We start from the raw sequence: 14,474 nt of genomic DNA, 5'->3' as shown, positions 1-14,474 counted from the left end.
TGCTCAAAACCCTAACAGCTTCCCGTCTCACTCAGAGTAAAAGCCAAAACCGTTATAAATGGCTGTCAAGGTCCTAAGTGACCTTTCCTTCCAAGCTCCTTCCCACCTCGTTTGCTTTAAGCCCACATTCCCCTTCTTACTCACTCTGCTTCACATACCTAGGCTACCCTGTTGTCTATTTCTTAAATATACCAGGTACACTCCCACCTCAAGCCTTCTGCCTAGAATGCTCTTCCCTCATATCCACATAGCTCCTCCCTCACCTTTAAAATTTCCCTCACATGTCAATGAGGCCTTCCCTGACAACCTAACCTCCTCTCCCAGCTTCATTCTTCTCAGCAGCACTTATCATGTGTAATACTGTATTTATTTTACTTACTTGGCTAATTGTTAGTTTCCTCCTCTAACCTTCAACTAAAATATAAACTCCAGGAGGGCCAAGTTTTCTCTTCATTTTGTCATTTTTATATCCCTAGGCAGGGACATAATTGGTACTTGATATATGTTCATAGAATTAATGATTAAAGAATGTACTATAAAATATTTTGCATTTTTAAGTGACATACCTGTGGTTCAATTCTTCCTCATCTTCAAATACTCCAAATGGTTTCATGGCATCAATTAATTTCTGTGTGTAAATATGATCAATTTCTTTGGGACATGCCAAGCTAATTGGAGAGGTGATTCCATAATGCTTTTGTTGACGCTGGCTGTCCAGCATGGTGTTTCTGTTCCAAGAAAAATGAAACAGCAGAAAAAATTTAAAGTATCATATACTGACACATTAAATCTCTGAATCCACTCATTACTTTAGCTACCTTAAAAGTTTACTAAGTACTAATGGTTGGAGTCCCCGCTTTTTTTTTAACGAAAAAGGATATTTTGTGCTTATGTTGATGAAGGACTATTCATACTGCCTCAAGCTTTCATGGTTAGGATGTCTTTTCAAGCCAAAAGCAGCCTATGTTGGCATCAGGACAGCTGTACCAACACCACTCAGCTCAAATGCAAAGAGCCTGAATGGGAGCTGGGCCAGGGCCACCTCCACTACACACCCTGCAGACTTACGTCAAGTACCATCTACAGTCAGTCTTGGAAAAGCAGTCAGCCACTTGAAAGAAAGCTCTAAGTAAAAACAATGCCCCCCCACAAGAAACAAAAACATCCCATTAGCAGGTCCTAGTGAAATAGTCTAGCTTTTAAAAAGAAATCACAACTAGTCTTGTTGCCTAGAAACCTATATTAACATTCCTTGCTTGCATCACAATTTATAGTCCTAACATTCTGTCACTCTAGTTGATTTTTTCTTCATCGTCTAAGTGAAGGCTATGACACCAGCTACCTTGGGCCCCACTTTCTTATCTCTATGCTGAAAAAGCTGGCTATCAAGGTCCCTACTAGCACTGAAATTACAAATCCATTATTCTGAACCTCCCTCATCTAGACAAGAAAACAAAGCAAGCAACAGAACTCCACATTCCCTTCCACTCATCAATTCCACTTATAAGTAAACACCCTTGGAGCAAGTCTAGTACAAGTGTACAAGGAGACATGTACAAAAATGTTCACTGCCACACTGTAACATTAAAAAACAAACAAACAAAAACTTAGAAATGACCTAAAATAATCACTAACAGGAAAAGGACTAAATTAGGGTGTATCCCTACAATGGAATACAATACAGTAATACGAATTAAGTAGAGCTGAAAATACTATCATGGACAAATCTCAAAGATACTATGCTGCACTAAAGAAGTTGTTGAATGACAAGTGTGATACTAGTTATATAAAGCTTAAAAACAAGTAAAACAATGCCGATTATGGACACATACATATGTAGAAATAGCATAAAAAAACATGCAGCAATAAGCATCAAATTTGGAACTGTGGGGAACTCTGGAGAGGGAGGTGGATGGACCAGTGAAGAAGGTAACAGATTCCTTCAGATGTATTCGGTATGCTAAATAAAGATATGTGTGCACACAAACACACACACACGGAACGTTATGCTTTGGGAGAGATAGATGGTGGTTACACAAATGATGCTTATGTTATTCTCTGCATTCTTCTGTATGTTTAAATTATTTCCTAATAAACTAAAATGTAAGAAGCTACAACAAAATCTTGCCAAGCACGGACACTGTTTCTGACTTATCAAAGTATTAGCAGGAGGTATAGACCGGCAGATGTACTGTGGATAGGTGGGCAGACCAGGGGAGGGTGAAAAGACCATAGTCATTACGAAAGAGAAACCCATGGGCTGGGATAGGTCATTCACTCCAGGAGACGTGGAGACAGCCGGTCAGGAAGGGAGGAGGGGGAGGGAGGGGGATGGTATTTGCGCTAATGCAGACAGGAGCAGAGACCGGCTCAGACAGCGCTGGGGGCAGGAGAGTGACCGACAATTTCTCCCCACGGACACACGCGCCTCTCTTCCGCCGCAACCTTGTCTGGGGGCGTCCTCAGAGGTAGGGCTGCCAGGGGCAGATGGGGACTCCTGCAGTCCCCGAGTCTGTGCAGCGGTGGCCAGGTGAGCTGCCGGGTGTAGGGGAGGTGCCCTTGCCGAACGGCCGGGAGAGGGAAAGGAGACCATCGAGAGAGCTCAGGGCACGGCGCGAGGGGCAGGGAACAGAAACGGGGTGCCAGGCCGGCCACCTCAGCCCACCCCGTTATGCCTCGCCCCCAGCCGCCGGCCCCCACCACTTACGAAGACATCTCTTTCATCGCTTCCTGCGTCTCCCTCACCGGCGAGTCTTTCGCTCTGGAGTCCCGTTCTTGCTCTTCCCTTCTCCTCCTGTCCACTTTCCTCCGCTCGCTTGTAGCTCGCTTGCTCGCTCACTCTCTCACTTACTACGGCCGAGGCATCCAACCGAATACTGAAAACACCAGAAATCCGGCTCTATTTATGACAATACAGCGCGGCCGACGCCAATATGGCGCCGCTTCCCAGCCTGCCCCTCGCCCGCTGCGGCCCCGCCCCTGAAGGCCTGGACCCGCCTTGACCCCGCCCCCTCTCCCTTTGGGTCCCTGGAGGCTCCGGTGGCCCCGCCCACAGAGGCGCCGGCTCCGGCTGCCGACACCGGTACGAAGGAGCGTTTGGTCCCCTCCTTTGTCAGTGTGACTGTCAATCCAGACTAACTGCTTGGAAGGTAATTTGGAACATGTTTTCCTTGTTTCTCTTATTCTCTTATGAAAGCCTATATCATATATTTTTAAAAACTTCACAACCTTGCCTAGCGAATACTATTTTAACTCCTCCATTATACCACACTTTTAATTTAATCGGTTATAGTCATACATAATCTAATTAACCCACTCGTTGAGATTATGTCGTGAAAAGGTCACACCCAGGAACGTGTGACTTTGCAGTTACCCCGGAGAGAAGCAAGCTTGTAAATTGGAGGCTAACTGTTCACCTCTAAGTACCGCCCCCGGTTCATGGCATTCTAGCAGTTAGGTAAGGGAGGTTGATAGGAAGGCTGGCAGTTTGCAATAGGAGGATAAATACAAGGCTGAATCAAAATCGCACACTTTCAAATAGTGGAGATCATGTTCCATGTGAGTGTGAGGATGAAAACGGGAAAATGATGACAAATTTTAAAAAGTTAAAGGGCAGAAACAATTTAAAACGCTAAGTCGTTACAAGGAAAAGAATGTCAAGAAGCTGCTTTTTCTTGGAATGTGACACAGTAGATAGAGAAGATAGAATCGTAGAGAAGACAGAATTATTCATTCAAAAATATTTATTGAAAATCTAATCTGTGCCAAGCACTGTGTGAGGCTCCGGTGATTTAATTGTGCATAAAACCAGATGTATATTCTTTAATTTTATGGAGTTTAGAGTTTAGTGAGGAAACAGTCAAATATAAGTGATATTCTTCTGTTGTAGAACTAAATCGCCTACTATGTGTCAGGCACAGGAGATACTTAATTCCCGCTCTTGAGAATTCACAGTCTAGTGAAGGAGAACAGCATATACAAAGATCATTAAAATATAGTATGGTCTGTGATAAGATGGGGTCAGGGCATTTAGGGAGGCCTAAAGCAGGCCGCCTAAACTTGAGGGCTGGGAAGGTCAATAGTGGCTTCCTGGAATAGGGTATTCGCTGATGGGGGAGTTAGGGCAAATTGCGTACATCTGGCCCTGGGCCCTGGTAAAAGCACCTTCCTGTCCTCTTGGCACATGGGCCTCGGGGGTCCCTGCTGCCTCTAGGTTTTGTCTAGGGCTCATTGGAAGGGCTTGTGGTCTCAGCCCAGAAGCATCACAGGGCTAATTCTTCTCCCACCTCTCCCCATCTCCCCAACAGTTTAGGGAATCTTGCCAGACTGGAAGACAGAAAGTCTCCTTTCCTCAAGGTTTCTAACCAAGACATTTGTTACTAGTTGCATAGAGTTCTCTTCAGGGCTCAGCCTTGTTTCAAACCCCAAAGCCAGAAAGAGTTGCAGGCTGATTCTGTTATCTGCACAGGGCAGAGTCCTTAACTCAGCACCAGGAACATAGGATTCAATAAATCTAACTCTTATTTACATTGATTACCATAACTCTTATCTCCTAATTTTTCTCTTTGTTTATGTATTTAATTTTGAAATATTTCTTTTCTTTCTTTCTTTTTTTTCTCTTATAGAATGCTTTTGTTTTGCTTTTTTCTCTATAGAATGCTTTGTTTGCTCTTACCTGCTGCAGTAATTTGGAAGAAAGGTAAACTCTGCTTTCAATTCTACTAGTTCAAGGAAATCCTAAAGTGTTTCAAAGACAGCTTTAAGCCTTTATTTATGTAATTATCAAAGTCAATGTCAGAACAATACTTTTTAATTCTGTTTTATGTTATTTGTAGTTTGCCTCATTTTTAGTTGTTTCTTCCCATTTTCCCTATCTTTGTTAATCTACCTGGGATCGAATGCCAGTCCCCAACCCCCATTTCAATAAGGACACTTTCTTTCAAGGAAGAATATGTTTTCCTTTGTGTGTGTGTTGGGGGGTGGTCTACATTGTAGCTATACTTTTTAAGCTAAAATTTTCCAATTACAAATGTAACCCATGGGACTTCCCTGGCAGTCCAGTGGTTAAGACTTGCCTTCCAATGCAGGGGGTGCGGGCTCGATCCCTGGTCAGTCGATCCCTGATCCCAATGCAGGAGGTGCTACGATCCCACATGCCTCATGGTCAAAAAACCAAAACATAAAACAGAAGCAATATTGTAACAAATTCAATAAAGACTTTAAAAATGGTCCACATCAAAAAAACAAAACAAAAAAACCCCACAAATGTAACCCATGTTTGTAAAAAAAAAAAAAAAGAAAGAAAGAAAAGAAAAGAAAGAGTGGAAATGTCTCCCTCCCTTCCATTCCTAACTCCATTTTTACTCCCCAGGGAACCATTATTAACGGCTGGGTATCTCTCCTTCCAGAATGTTTTCAATGTTTTCAATACATTTCAATATACAATGTTTTCAATCAAACTGCATATAAACATGTACTAGAGGTTTTGATTTTATTGTTTTTTAATTTTGAAAAAAAAATAAAGGGGTCATACTGCACGTGTTGTCCTGCTCCTTGATTTTTTGTAACCAAAAACATCATGAGCATCTTTCTATGTTAGTAAATGTTATGGACTGAATTGTGTCCCCAAAATTTCATATGTTGAAGTTCTATTTTCCAGCACCCAAGAATGTGACTATATTTGGAGAGTTTAAATAAGGTCATTAGTGTGGCCCCTACTCTAGTACGACTGATGTCCTTATAAGAAGAGGAAATTTGGACACAGATGGCACAGAGGAAAGGCCATGTGAAAGCACAGGAGAAGACGGCCATTTACAAGCCAAGGAGAGAGGCCTCAGAAGAAACCAACCCTGCTGACACATTGTCTCAGATTTCTAGGCTCCAGAACTGTGAGAAAATATATCTTTGTTGTTTAAGCCTCCTACCTAGTCTGTGTTACTTTCTTATGGAAGCACTAGCAAACCAATATAGGAAGTATACACCTACTTTTTCTTTTTAACAGTAATATGGTATTCTTTGTCATAAATAATATGTAATATTTGTCAAAATATATTTAACCATTTCACTGGTTCATTTGTCTCAGATTTGTTTGTATTATAAATAATGCTATAGTAAACATCCTTATACATATATCCTCTACACTTGTATCACTAGTCATTAATAGATTCTTAATGATGGGATTACTATGTCAAAGGGTATGTATATTTAAAAATAAAATTTATCAGACAGAGAAAGACAAATATGATATCGAAAACATATCACAAAATCTAAAACAATGATACAAATGGGACTTTCCTGGTGGTCCAGTGGCTAAGACTTTGCACTCCCAATGCAGGGGGCCGGGGTTTGATCCCTGGTCAGGGAACTAGATCCCCATCTGCCGCAACCAAAAGTTCGCATGCCACAACTAATGATCCCGCGTGCTGTAACTAAGACTTGGCGCAGCCAAATAAATAAATATTTTAAAAATAATAAAAAATGATAAAAATGAACTTACAAAACAGAAATAGACTCACAAACATAGAAAACAAGCTTATGGTTACCAAAGGGGAAAGGGGGGAGGGGTAAATTAGGGGTTTTGGATTAGCAGATACAAATTACTATATATAAAATAGATAAACAACAAGGACCTACTGTACAACACAGGGAGCTATATTCAATATCTTGTAACCTATAATGGAAAATAATCTAAAAAAATAATCTAATTTATACATATATTTATAACTGAATCACTTTGCTGTACACATGAAACTAACACAACATTGTAAATCAACTATACTTCAATAATAAATAAATAAATAAAATAAAATTTATATATTCCAAATTGTCCCCTAAGAAGGTTATACCAATTTACACTCTAACCAACAATGTGTATGAGATGGTCTATTTCCTTAAACCTTCACAAATGCTAGATATTAAAAATGCTTTTTATCCTTATTATGAAAATTATAAATGTGCAGAAAAGTAGAGAGAGTAGTAGAATAAAGCCATATACCTATCACTTAGATTTAATAATTACTTTAACATTTTGTCATATGTTTCACTTTTTTTAAATTGAAGTTTTTTTAAATATAGACATTGTGACTCCTAAATATTTCACTCCTAATATTTTTTTCCTCCAGTTTTGCTGAGATATAATTGACAAATAGCACTCTGTAAGTTTAAGGTGTACAGCATAATGATTTGATTTATTGGGTTGGCCAAAAATTTCATTTTCTGTAGCATCTTATGGAAAAACTCGAACTTTTTGGCCAACCCAACACATACATCATGAAGTGATTATCACAGTAGGTTTAGTGACCATCTATCATCTCATATAGATACAAATTTAAAGAAATAGCAAAAAAATTTTTTTCTTTTGGTGAGAACTCAGGATTTACTTTCTTAACTTTCATATGTAACATACAGCAATGTTAATTGTATTTATCATGTTGTACATTACATCCCTAGTACTTAGTTGTCATGTAACTGGAAGTTTGTACCTTTTGACTGTCCAATTCCCCCATCCCCACCTCACTCCAAAATGTTCTGATATGCATATCTAAATAAGAACACTTCCCTACAGAACCACAATAATATCAACACACCCAAGTTTCCCCCACTTGTCCCCAAAATGTCTTTGCAGCAAGTTTGTTCATATTAGAATCCAATCAAGAACTATGATTGCATTTGGTTGTTGGGTCTCTGAAGTGTACTTTAATCTAGAACAGACACTCCTTTTCCTGTCCCTCCTTATTTCCCTCTTAAACCCTCCAGCTTTTTATTTTTCCTATGACACTGACTTGGAAAGACCAGGATAGTTGTTCCCTAGAATGTCCTAATTTCTGGATTTTTCTGATTGTCATTTAATAATAACCCCCATATTTTCTATTATTGGAAGTTGACTCTGATGTCTTAGTTAGATTCAGGCTAAACACTGCATCACATAATGGTGTCACTAGGAGTAATGGTGTAACTAGGAGTCACATAATGAAGCTCTGGTTATTCCATTGTTGGTGATATTAAGATTGACCACTGGGTTTACATGGTGACAATCATCTTGGAACTAGCTAGTGATCTGTGAGGTGATAATTTTGGCACCAGGTGAATATCCAGCTCTCTATCAAACTTTTACCTAGTAGTTTTAGCATTCACTGATATTTCTTGACTTAATTATGTCCTTAGGGGTTGCAAATTGTGATTTCAAATTCTGTCTACATTCATAGCTGGCATTTTTCTTGAAAGAAGTGCTTTTCCTCATCAACTAGGACTGTTAGGTCACCCTGTGATACAATTACTATTGCAAATGAAAAATATTCCTGTCCCTTTCAGAGTAAGAACTTGGTGTAATGGTCACATGCAAAGAAGTTTTTATTTATTTTCTTTGCTTGCCTGATTGTTTTATTATTCTTACTATTTTTTTGAGTATCATATGGACTCATGGTTTCTTGGATAGTCAGTGTTTTTCAATCAATTACAGTCATTGTTCTTTTGATGCTAAAATTGTCCCAAATTTGGCCAATAGGTTCCTCTGTCAAGCTGGTTCCTCTGTTAGTATTCAAAAAGAATTCTTTTAAATTAATATAATAGGTTGGAAAGTGGTATTTCTTTGTGATTTTAACTTGCATATTTCTGATCAGTGGTGAAAGTGATCATCTTTCATATTTTACCAGCCATTTGTATTGTATTTCTTTCTGTGAGGATTGCCTATTCATATTTTTTTTGTCTTTTTTTTTGGTATAAGTGTATTTACACCAATTATCAAGTCTCATCCCTACAAATGAAATGTTTTCAGTACTTATTGCCAGTCTCTTCCAGCTGCAACTTCCCTATGCTTGAATTTTTTCTTTTGATCATCTCTTGCTCTAGAATGTGTCTTGAAATAGCTTATTCATAAAGGGGGTATGTATTCTTAGTTCTGGCATATTTGAAAATGCCCTTCTATTAGATAATAACACTTCCTCGAAAGCTTGGTAAATGTTGCTTTATTGTTACCTGAAGGGTCTTGGACACTTGTAAGATTCTTATTTTTGAAGATTAAAAAGTCTCCCTAAATAGGCCTTTGTATGACTGTCTTTTCCTAAAATATGTCTGGAACAAAATAAACATTCAAAAACTTTTCTGAATGTTTTTTAAAGATTAGGTAAAATTTATTTCTACTTTAAAATTTATTATTGCTTCTGTTTATCAATCAGCTTTTTTTTTTTTCGGTTCATTCAGGTAAATAGAATTTCACCTTGAGAGAGTTTTTAAATGTTAGTACAAGTAATTCAGGAAAAACTCTTTAAAAATTAATATTTTAGCTTTTTAAGATATACTGGGCTGTTTACTTGTCTGTAGGACAAGTAGGGGCCATATATGTCTTGCTCACCTGCTCATCGTCAGAACTTAGCACAGGTGTTAATAAATATTTGTCGAATTAATTTATTTCAAGTATTATTCTCTCTTATATCTTTCTTCATCTCATCGTATCTTCATCTTTTTGCCCCAGTTGATAGGCTGTCTCCATTTTGCCTTCTCCCTGTAACTTAATATTCTGATGTGTCTGAATGTAATACAAGTACTCAATTAAAAGTTTTCCATCTCTGAACAATCTTCCATTAACTCTAAGTACTTCCTTTACCTAGCAGATTGTTGTAGCACAGTACTGTTTACACTGGCCATTAGCAGGTTATTACTAACACTCTTTGAAAAATGAATAGAAGAGTATGATCATCCCAAAATGACCTTGGGAGCTGGTACTGAGGTTGCCCACATATCATGCCAGGAAGGACTAGGGTCTCCCCTTCTGCCAGCAGGATGGGCTATGCCCAAACTTCGCTTCCTAGGATAGATTTCTACCCCTAACAGAAGGGGTTGCAACTTCTCTTTTTTTTTTTTTTTTTTTTTTGCAGTACGCGGGCCTCTCACTGTTGTGGCCTCTCCCGTTGTGGAGCACAGGCTCCGGATGCGCAGGCCCAGCGGCCATGGCTCACGGGCCCAGCCGCTCCGTGGCATGTGGGATCTTCCCAGACCAGGGCACGAACCCGTGTCCCCTGCACCGGCAGGCGGACTCTCAACCACTGCGCCACCAGGGAAGTCCCTCTTTTTTTTAAAAAAAACCTTAACTATTTTATTTATTTGGCTGTGTTGGGTCTTCACTGCTGCATGTGGGCTTTATCTAGTTGCGGCAAGCGGGGGCTACTCTTCATTGTGGTGCATGGGCTTCTCATTGCAGTGGCTTCTCTTGTTGTGGAGCATGTCCTCTAGGCATGTGGGCTTCAGTAGTTGTGGCATGCAGGCTTCAGTAGTTGTGGCATGCGGGCTCAGTAGTTGTGGCTCTTGGGCTCTAGAGCGCAGGCTCAGTAGTTGTGGCACACGGGCTTAGTGGCTCCATGGCATGTGGGCTCTTCCTGGACCAGGGCTCAAACCCATGTCTCCTGCATTGGCAGTTGGATTCTTAACCACTGCGCCACCAGGGAAGTCCCGGGCTGCAACTTCTTAAGGGCCTCTGAGATCCCCAGGTATTGGGCAGCTGGCACCTAAACTCAGTCACGCTGGCTCTAGTCTCTGTTTCCACATTCTGACAAGGCTGCCCTCTCACAATTTTACTCCAAGAAAGTATCATCTCAAGGGACATGTCCCTCTCCTGGAATACACACAGCACCTAGCCATAGCATCCCTCTCTCTAGGATAATGGGAAGACCTGAGACCATGCCATCTTCTCTTCCTGACCCTTGGCTTGTAAGTTTCCCCATTAAAGAGTGTTCCTTAACTCAAGCTGAATGACCATGTGGAATTCACCTCAAGCCCTGTTGCATGATAGGTGGCAACCATGCACGGACTCCCTCCCTACTTTGAACAACAAAAATAAAATATATGGTTGAAATTGTTCTCCATGGATTCATGTCCAATATTGCTTAGTTGACTTTGAACAAATAGGAGTTGGATACTGTCAGAAATTGATATAGATTCTGATTGTTTGTGCCCCTCACTCTCCAATTCAAAGGTTAGAACTAGGGTGGAGGCCTCATGATGGGATTAGCACCCTTAGAAAAAGAAACAGGAAGAAGCTTGCTTTCTCTCTTTGCTTTCTGCTTTATGAGGATACAATGAGAACATTGACATCTGCAAGCTAGTAAGAGTGCCCTCACCAGACACCAAATCTGCTGGTACCCCGATCTTGAACTTCCCAGCCTCCAGGACAGTGAGAAAAAATTTTCTGTGCTTTAAGACACCAAATCTATGGTATCTTGTTATAACAGCCTGAACTAAGACAGGTCCCCAAGCAAAATTTTAATAGTAGGACATCAGATCTGAATGAAATAAAAAGGAAAAGAAGCAGGCAACAATGACATTTCAGATATGTAGTAATATTTTGTTATCGAATTGTGGGGGATGACAGAGTGGAATGAGGGAGGTAGTCATAGCGAAGCCACGTTTTTATCAATGTGTGTAGTGTCTCTGGGAAAAGGACCTTACTCTTTAAGGTTTTATGCTTGGATGACTAGTTTGTGCCTCACTGGGGCCTCAGCCTGTCACCAAGGATGTCAAAGAGGGAGGGGCACCCAAGTGTTACAATTCCTAACAGGCCTCTCAACCTGCTTTTCTTCAGTTCTCTGTGACAGGGTGGTCTCTACCACTCCATGTTAGGGGTGTCAGAGGGCACCGTCTAGCATCTTTTGCTTACATCCATAATTTGTTGTCTCCTCAAAGAAAAAGGATTACTTTCTGTTTTATTTTGCTACCCAGATCATTCAGCACTGAATTTTAGTGCAAGCCCTCAGTGTTTCTACTGTGAAATTTCTATTGCTGATGCAGATATTTTGTTTGTACAATTAATTGCCTAAAAAATGAATTTGGTGCGAAGGAGGGACAAGGCAGGTGCCTATTCATTTTTCTTTATCTAGAATAATATGTAAAGTCCTGGACATGCTTTAAGCAATTGAAGAGCCCATTGATTAGATGAGTTTGCCCCTGAGAGCAACTCCAGTTCCAAGTATCTGAATTTCCTGGTTTATGTTTGTGGGGTGAGGCCCCCTGCATCTTCAAGTATTTTCTTGCATTAAAATCCTGCTAGCTTCATTGGAAGAGCCGTTGCTCTGGGCACTTTGATGAGTCACACCAAGCAAGGCAGCAATCAACAGCTTTCCTGGGAGGCGTCTTAACTGCCTGAAGTTAGGGATCTCAGCAACCCATCCCAGCTCTTTCTTCTCTATACATTCGGAAGGGCAGAAAAAGTCTTTACACCAATTTAAAAACTTTTCCCCAGAGCTCGGGGGATTAACATATAAACTTAGTGGACAGGGCAGGTAGGTTCCCTGTTTCCCTCCAAACTGAAGCCAAGATTAATTACGGTATTCACCTGTTCCCGAAACAGGCTGGGTAATGGATCCCGGCTGTGCCCTCACCAAAGCAACACTAATCCGGTAGTTCTCTCTGTGGACTCGCTGGCTTTGATCAGCTCATGCCCTCTCAGCAGGCCAGCACGGTAGCCGCAGGACACAAGTGTTTAGTTTACAATCATGTTAATTTTACTTTTTGTTTGTCTTTAGCAGTTGGAGATTAATGAGTAAAAGGGTGCTTAAATTTTCAACCAGACTTCTAATAGCTTGGTCGCATTGTTGCTGGCAGTTTTATTACTTTGATTTCCTGAATCAATCAGGTATACGGTTTCCTCGTTCAATCTCGGTTATGGTACAGGAAAAGACAGTCCTACCAGGAATTGTTGCTGCCGCTTTGGATTCCACAAAAGGTGATTATGAAAATAACACCTTTGTAATGACTTTTCATAGGATTCCATTGCTGAATGCATCCCTGGCATTTTTAACAAACCCAAGTATTTTACAAAGGATGTTGCTATACTCATTTTTTTCATAGCTAAGGAATCAAATGAGCCTTTATCTGATGGGATGGTGAAAATTAACTCTGAACTGACTTTGGGGTAAATTCTTTAGAAGAGGAGGTTGGGGAGTTTCCTGGTGGCCTACTGGTTAGGATTCCAGGCTTGCACTACCGTGGCCTGGGTTCAGTCCCTGCTTGGGGAACTGAGATCCCTCAAGACACGCAGCGCAGCAAAAAAAAAAATTGAAGAGGAGGTCGTTGCTACTATAGCTCTGAATTCTGTCTTTTGAACTGAGGAAAACAAACTCCATTCCATTGCAGGTTTTCTTCAATGTGTGCTTCCTGGCGTGTATATAAACAAGCAAGGGCTGGATGATTCTCTCTCAAAGAGGCTTCATATCAAAGAAATCTCCCTCGGGTCTAATACATTGTAATGGAGATTTTGTACACACAGTGCCACTGAGTATTGTTCTTGGCAGTAAGGAACAAGGATAACTTTGCTTTAACGTAGCGATGATTTTTCTTCTTTTTTTCCCTATATTCTTTTATTTGAAATTGAAAAATAATGCATTTATGAATTGTCTGTAACAAAAATTAGAAATATTTTTAAATATATACAAAAGAAACTAAGGAAAAAATCAAACCTATTGATTTTGTTATTAAAATTATTTCTGATCTTATTTTTTTTACTTAACATGACCATTTATGAAAAAGGTGCTTTAAAGTCTAATACAATGTATTTCTAATGTACTTGCTTTAAATAATTTAATGATATTTTGTTTGGATATATGTTTATAACATATTCTCTTGGTATATTACATGCCCAGTGCTTAAAATGGTGTCTGGCATATATTAGGTGTCTATATATTTTTACTGAATATATGAATAAATGGGTGAGATATCCAGAAATTACCTATTTCTAAATCTTAAAATATATTGGGTTTCTTTTGTATTCTCTTTTTCTCTTTTTTGCGGTATGTGGGCCTCCCACCGTCGTGGCCTCTCCCGCCGCGGACGCGCAGGCTCAGCGGCCATGGCCCACGGGCCCAGCTGCTCCACGGCATGTGGAATCCTCCCAGACCAGCACACGAACCTGTGTCCCCTGCATCGGCAGGCGGACTCTCAATCACTGCGCCACCAGGGAAGCCCTGTATTCTCTTTTATTTGGAGATTTGTTTAGAAGATTTTGACCTGAGGGAAAAATATGGGGCTAGGTATTCTGAAGGGCACGTGGGTTCAACTGTTCCACAGTCCCTTAGTTAAAAACTTTGCCAACTCAAAACTCTGTAGGCTAATCTTACTCCTAGTTCTTACTGCCACTGATCTTGGCATCTCGGTCTGCTCAGAACACTCATATTTGTTTGTCTTCAGCTTTTCCATCGGTCTTGTTTCATCTGCTTTATAGTTTCCAAAAAATTCCCGATATTCTTGACTGTTGGTGGCATCCTTCTTGAGTGAAATCCATCAATCAGCTTGAATCAGAAATTCTATCGAATCCTTATGATCTGTGCATTTAAGTTTTCCTTCACATTAGGTGATGCTTTCTTCTATTATCTTTGAATATTTTCTTCTATATGTTCTATTCAAGAAGAAAACTAGCTGCATATTTCAACTCCACTATTTTCCATATAGATTATTTATTCTCACTTTAATCTCTTCCTTTTTTCTGCATT

At 40.1% G+C, this 14,474-nt stretch overlaps 1 protein-coding gene across 2 annotated transcripts in view; it reads right to left on the bottom strand.

The window, feature by feature from the left end:
- Window positions 1–3,141, bottom strand: part of PAPOLG (poly(A) polymerase gamma) — a 37,903-nt gene extending 34,762 nt beyond the window's left edge. For both annotated transcript variants that reach the window (XM_082642255.1, XM_082642256.1), the window contains exons 1-2: window positions 2,708–3,141; window positions 567–728 (exon numbers count right to left, since the gene is read on the bottom strand). In XM_082642255.1, coding sequence (XP_082498381.1) covers window positions 567–728; window positions 2,708–2,724 — 179 coding nt within the window. In that variant the 5' untranslated portion in view covers window positions 2,725–3,141. The remainder of the gene's footprint in view (window positions 1–566; window positions 729–2,707) is intronic.
- Between the last annotated feature and the right edge of the window lie 11,333 nt (window positions 3,142–14,474).

The sequence above is a fragment of the Mesoplodon mirus genome, assembly GCF_964341445.2.
Source record: "Mesoplodon mirus genome assembly, chromosome: 14".
Taxonomy (NCBI): Eukaryota; Metazoa; Chordata; class Mammalia; order Artiodactyla; family Ziphiidae; genus Mesoplodon; species Mesoplodon mirus.
Note: the sequence above shows the minus strand (reverse complement) of the source record. Positions and strands in the feature narration are given on the sequence as shown.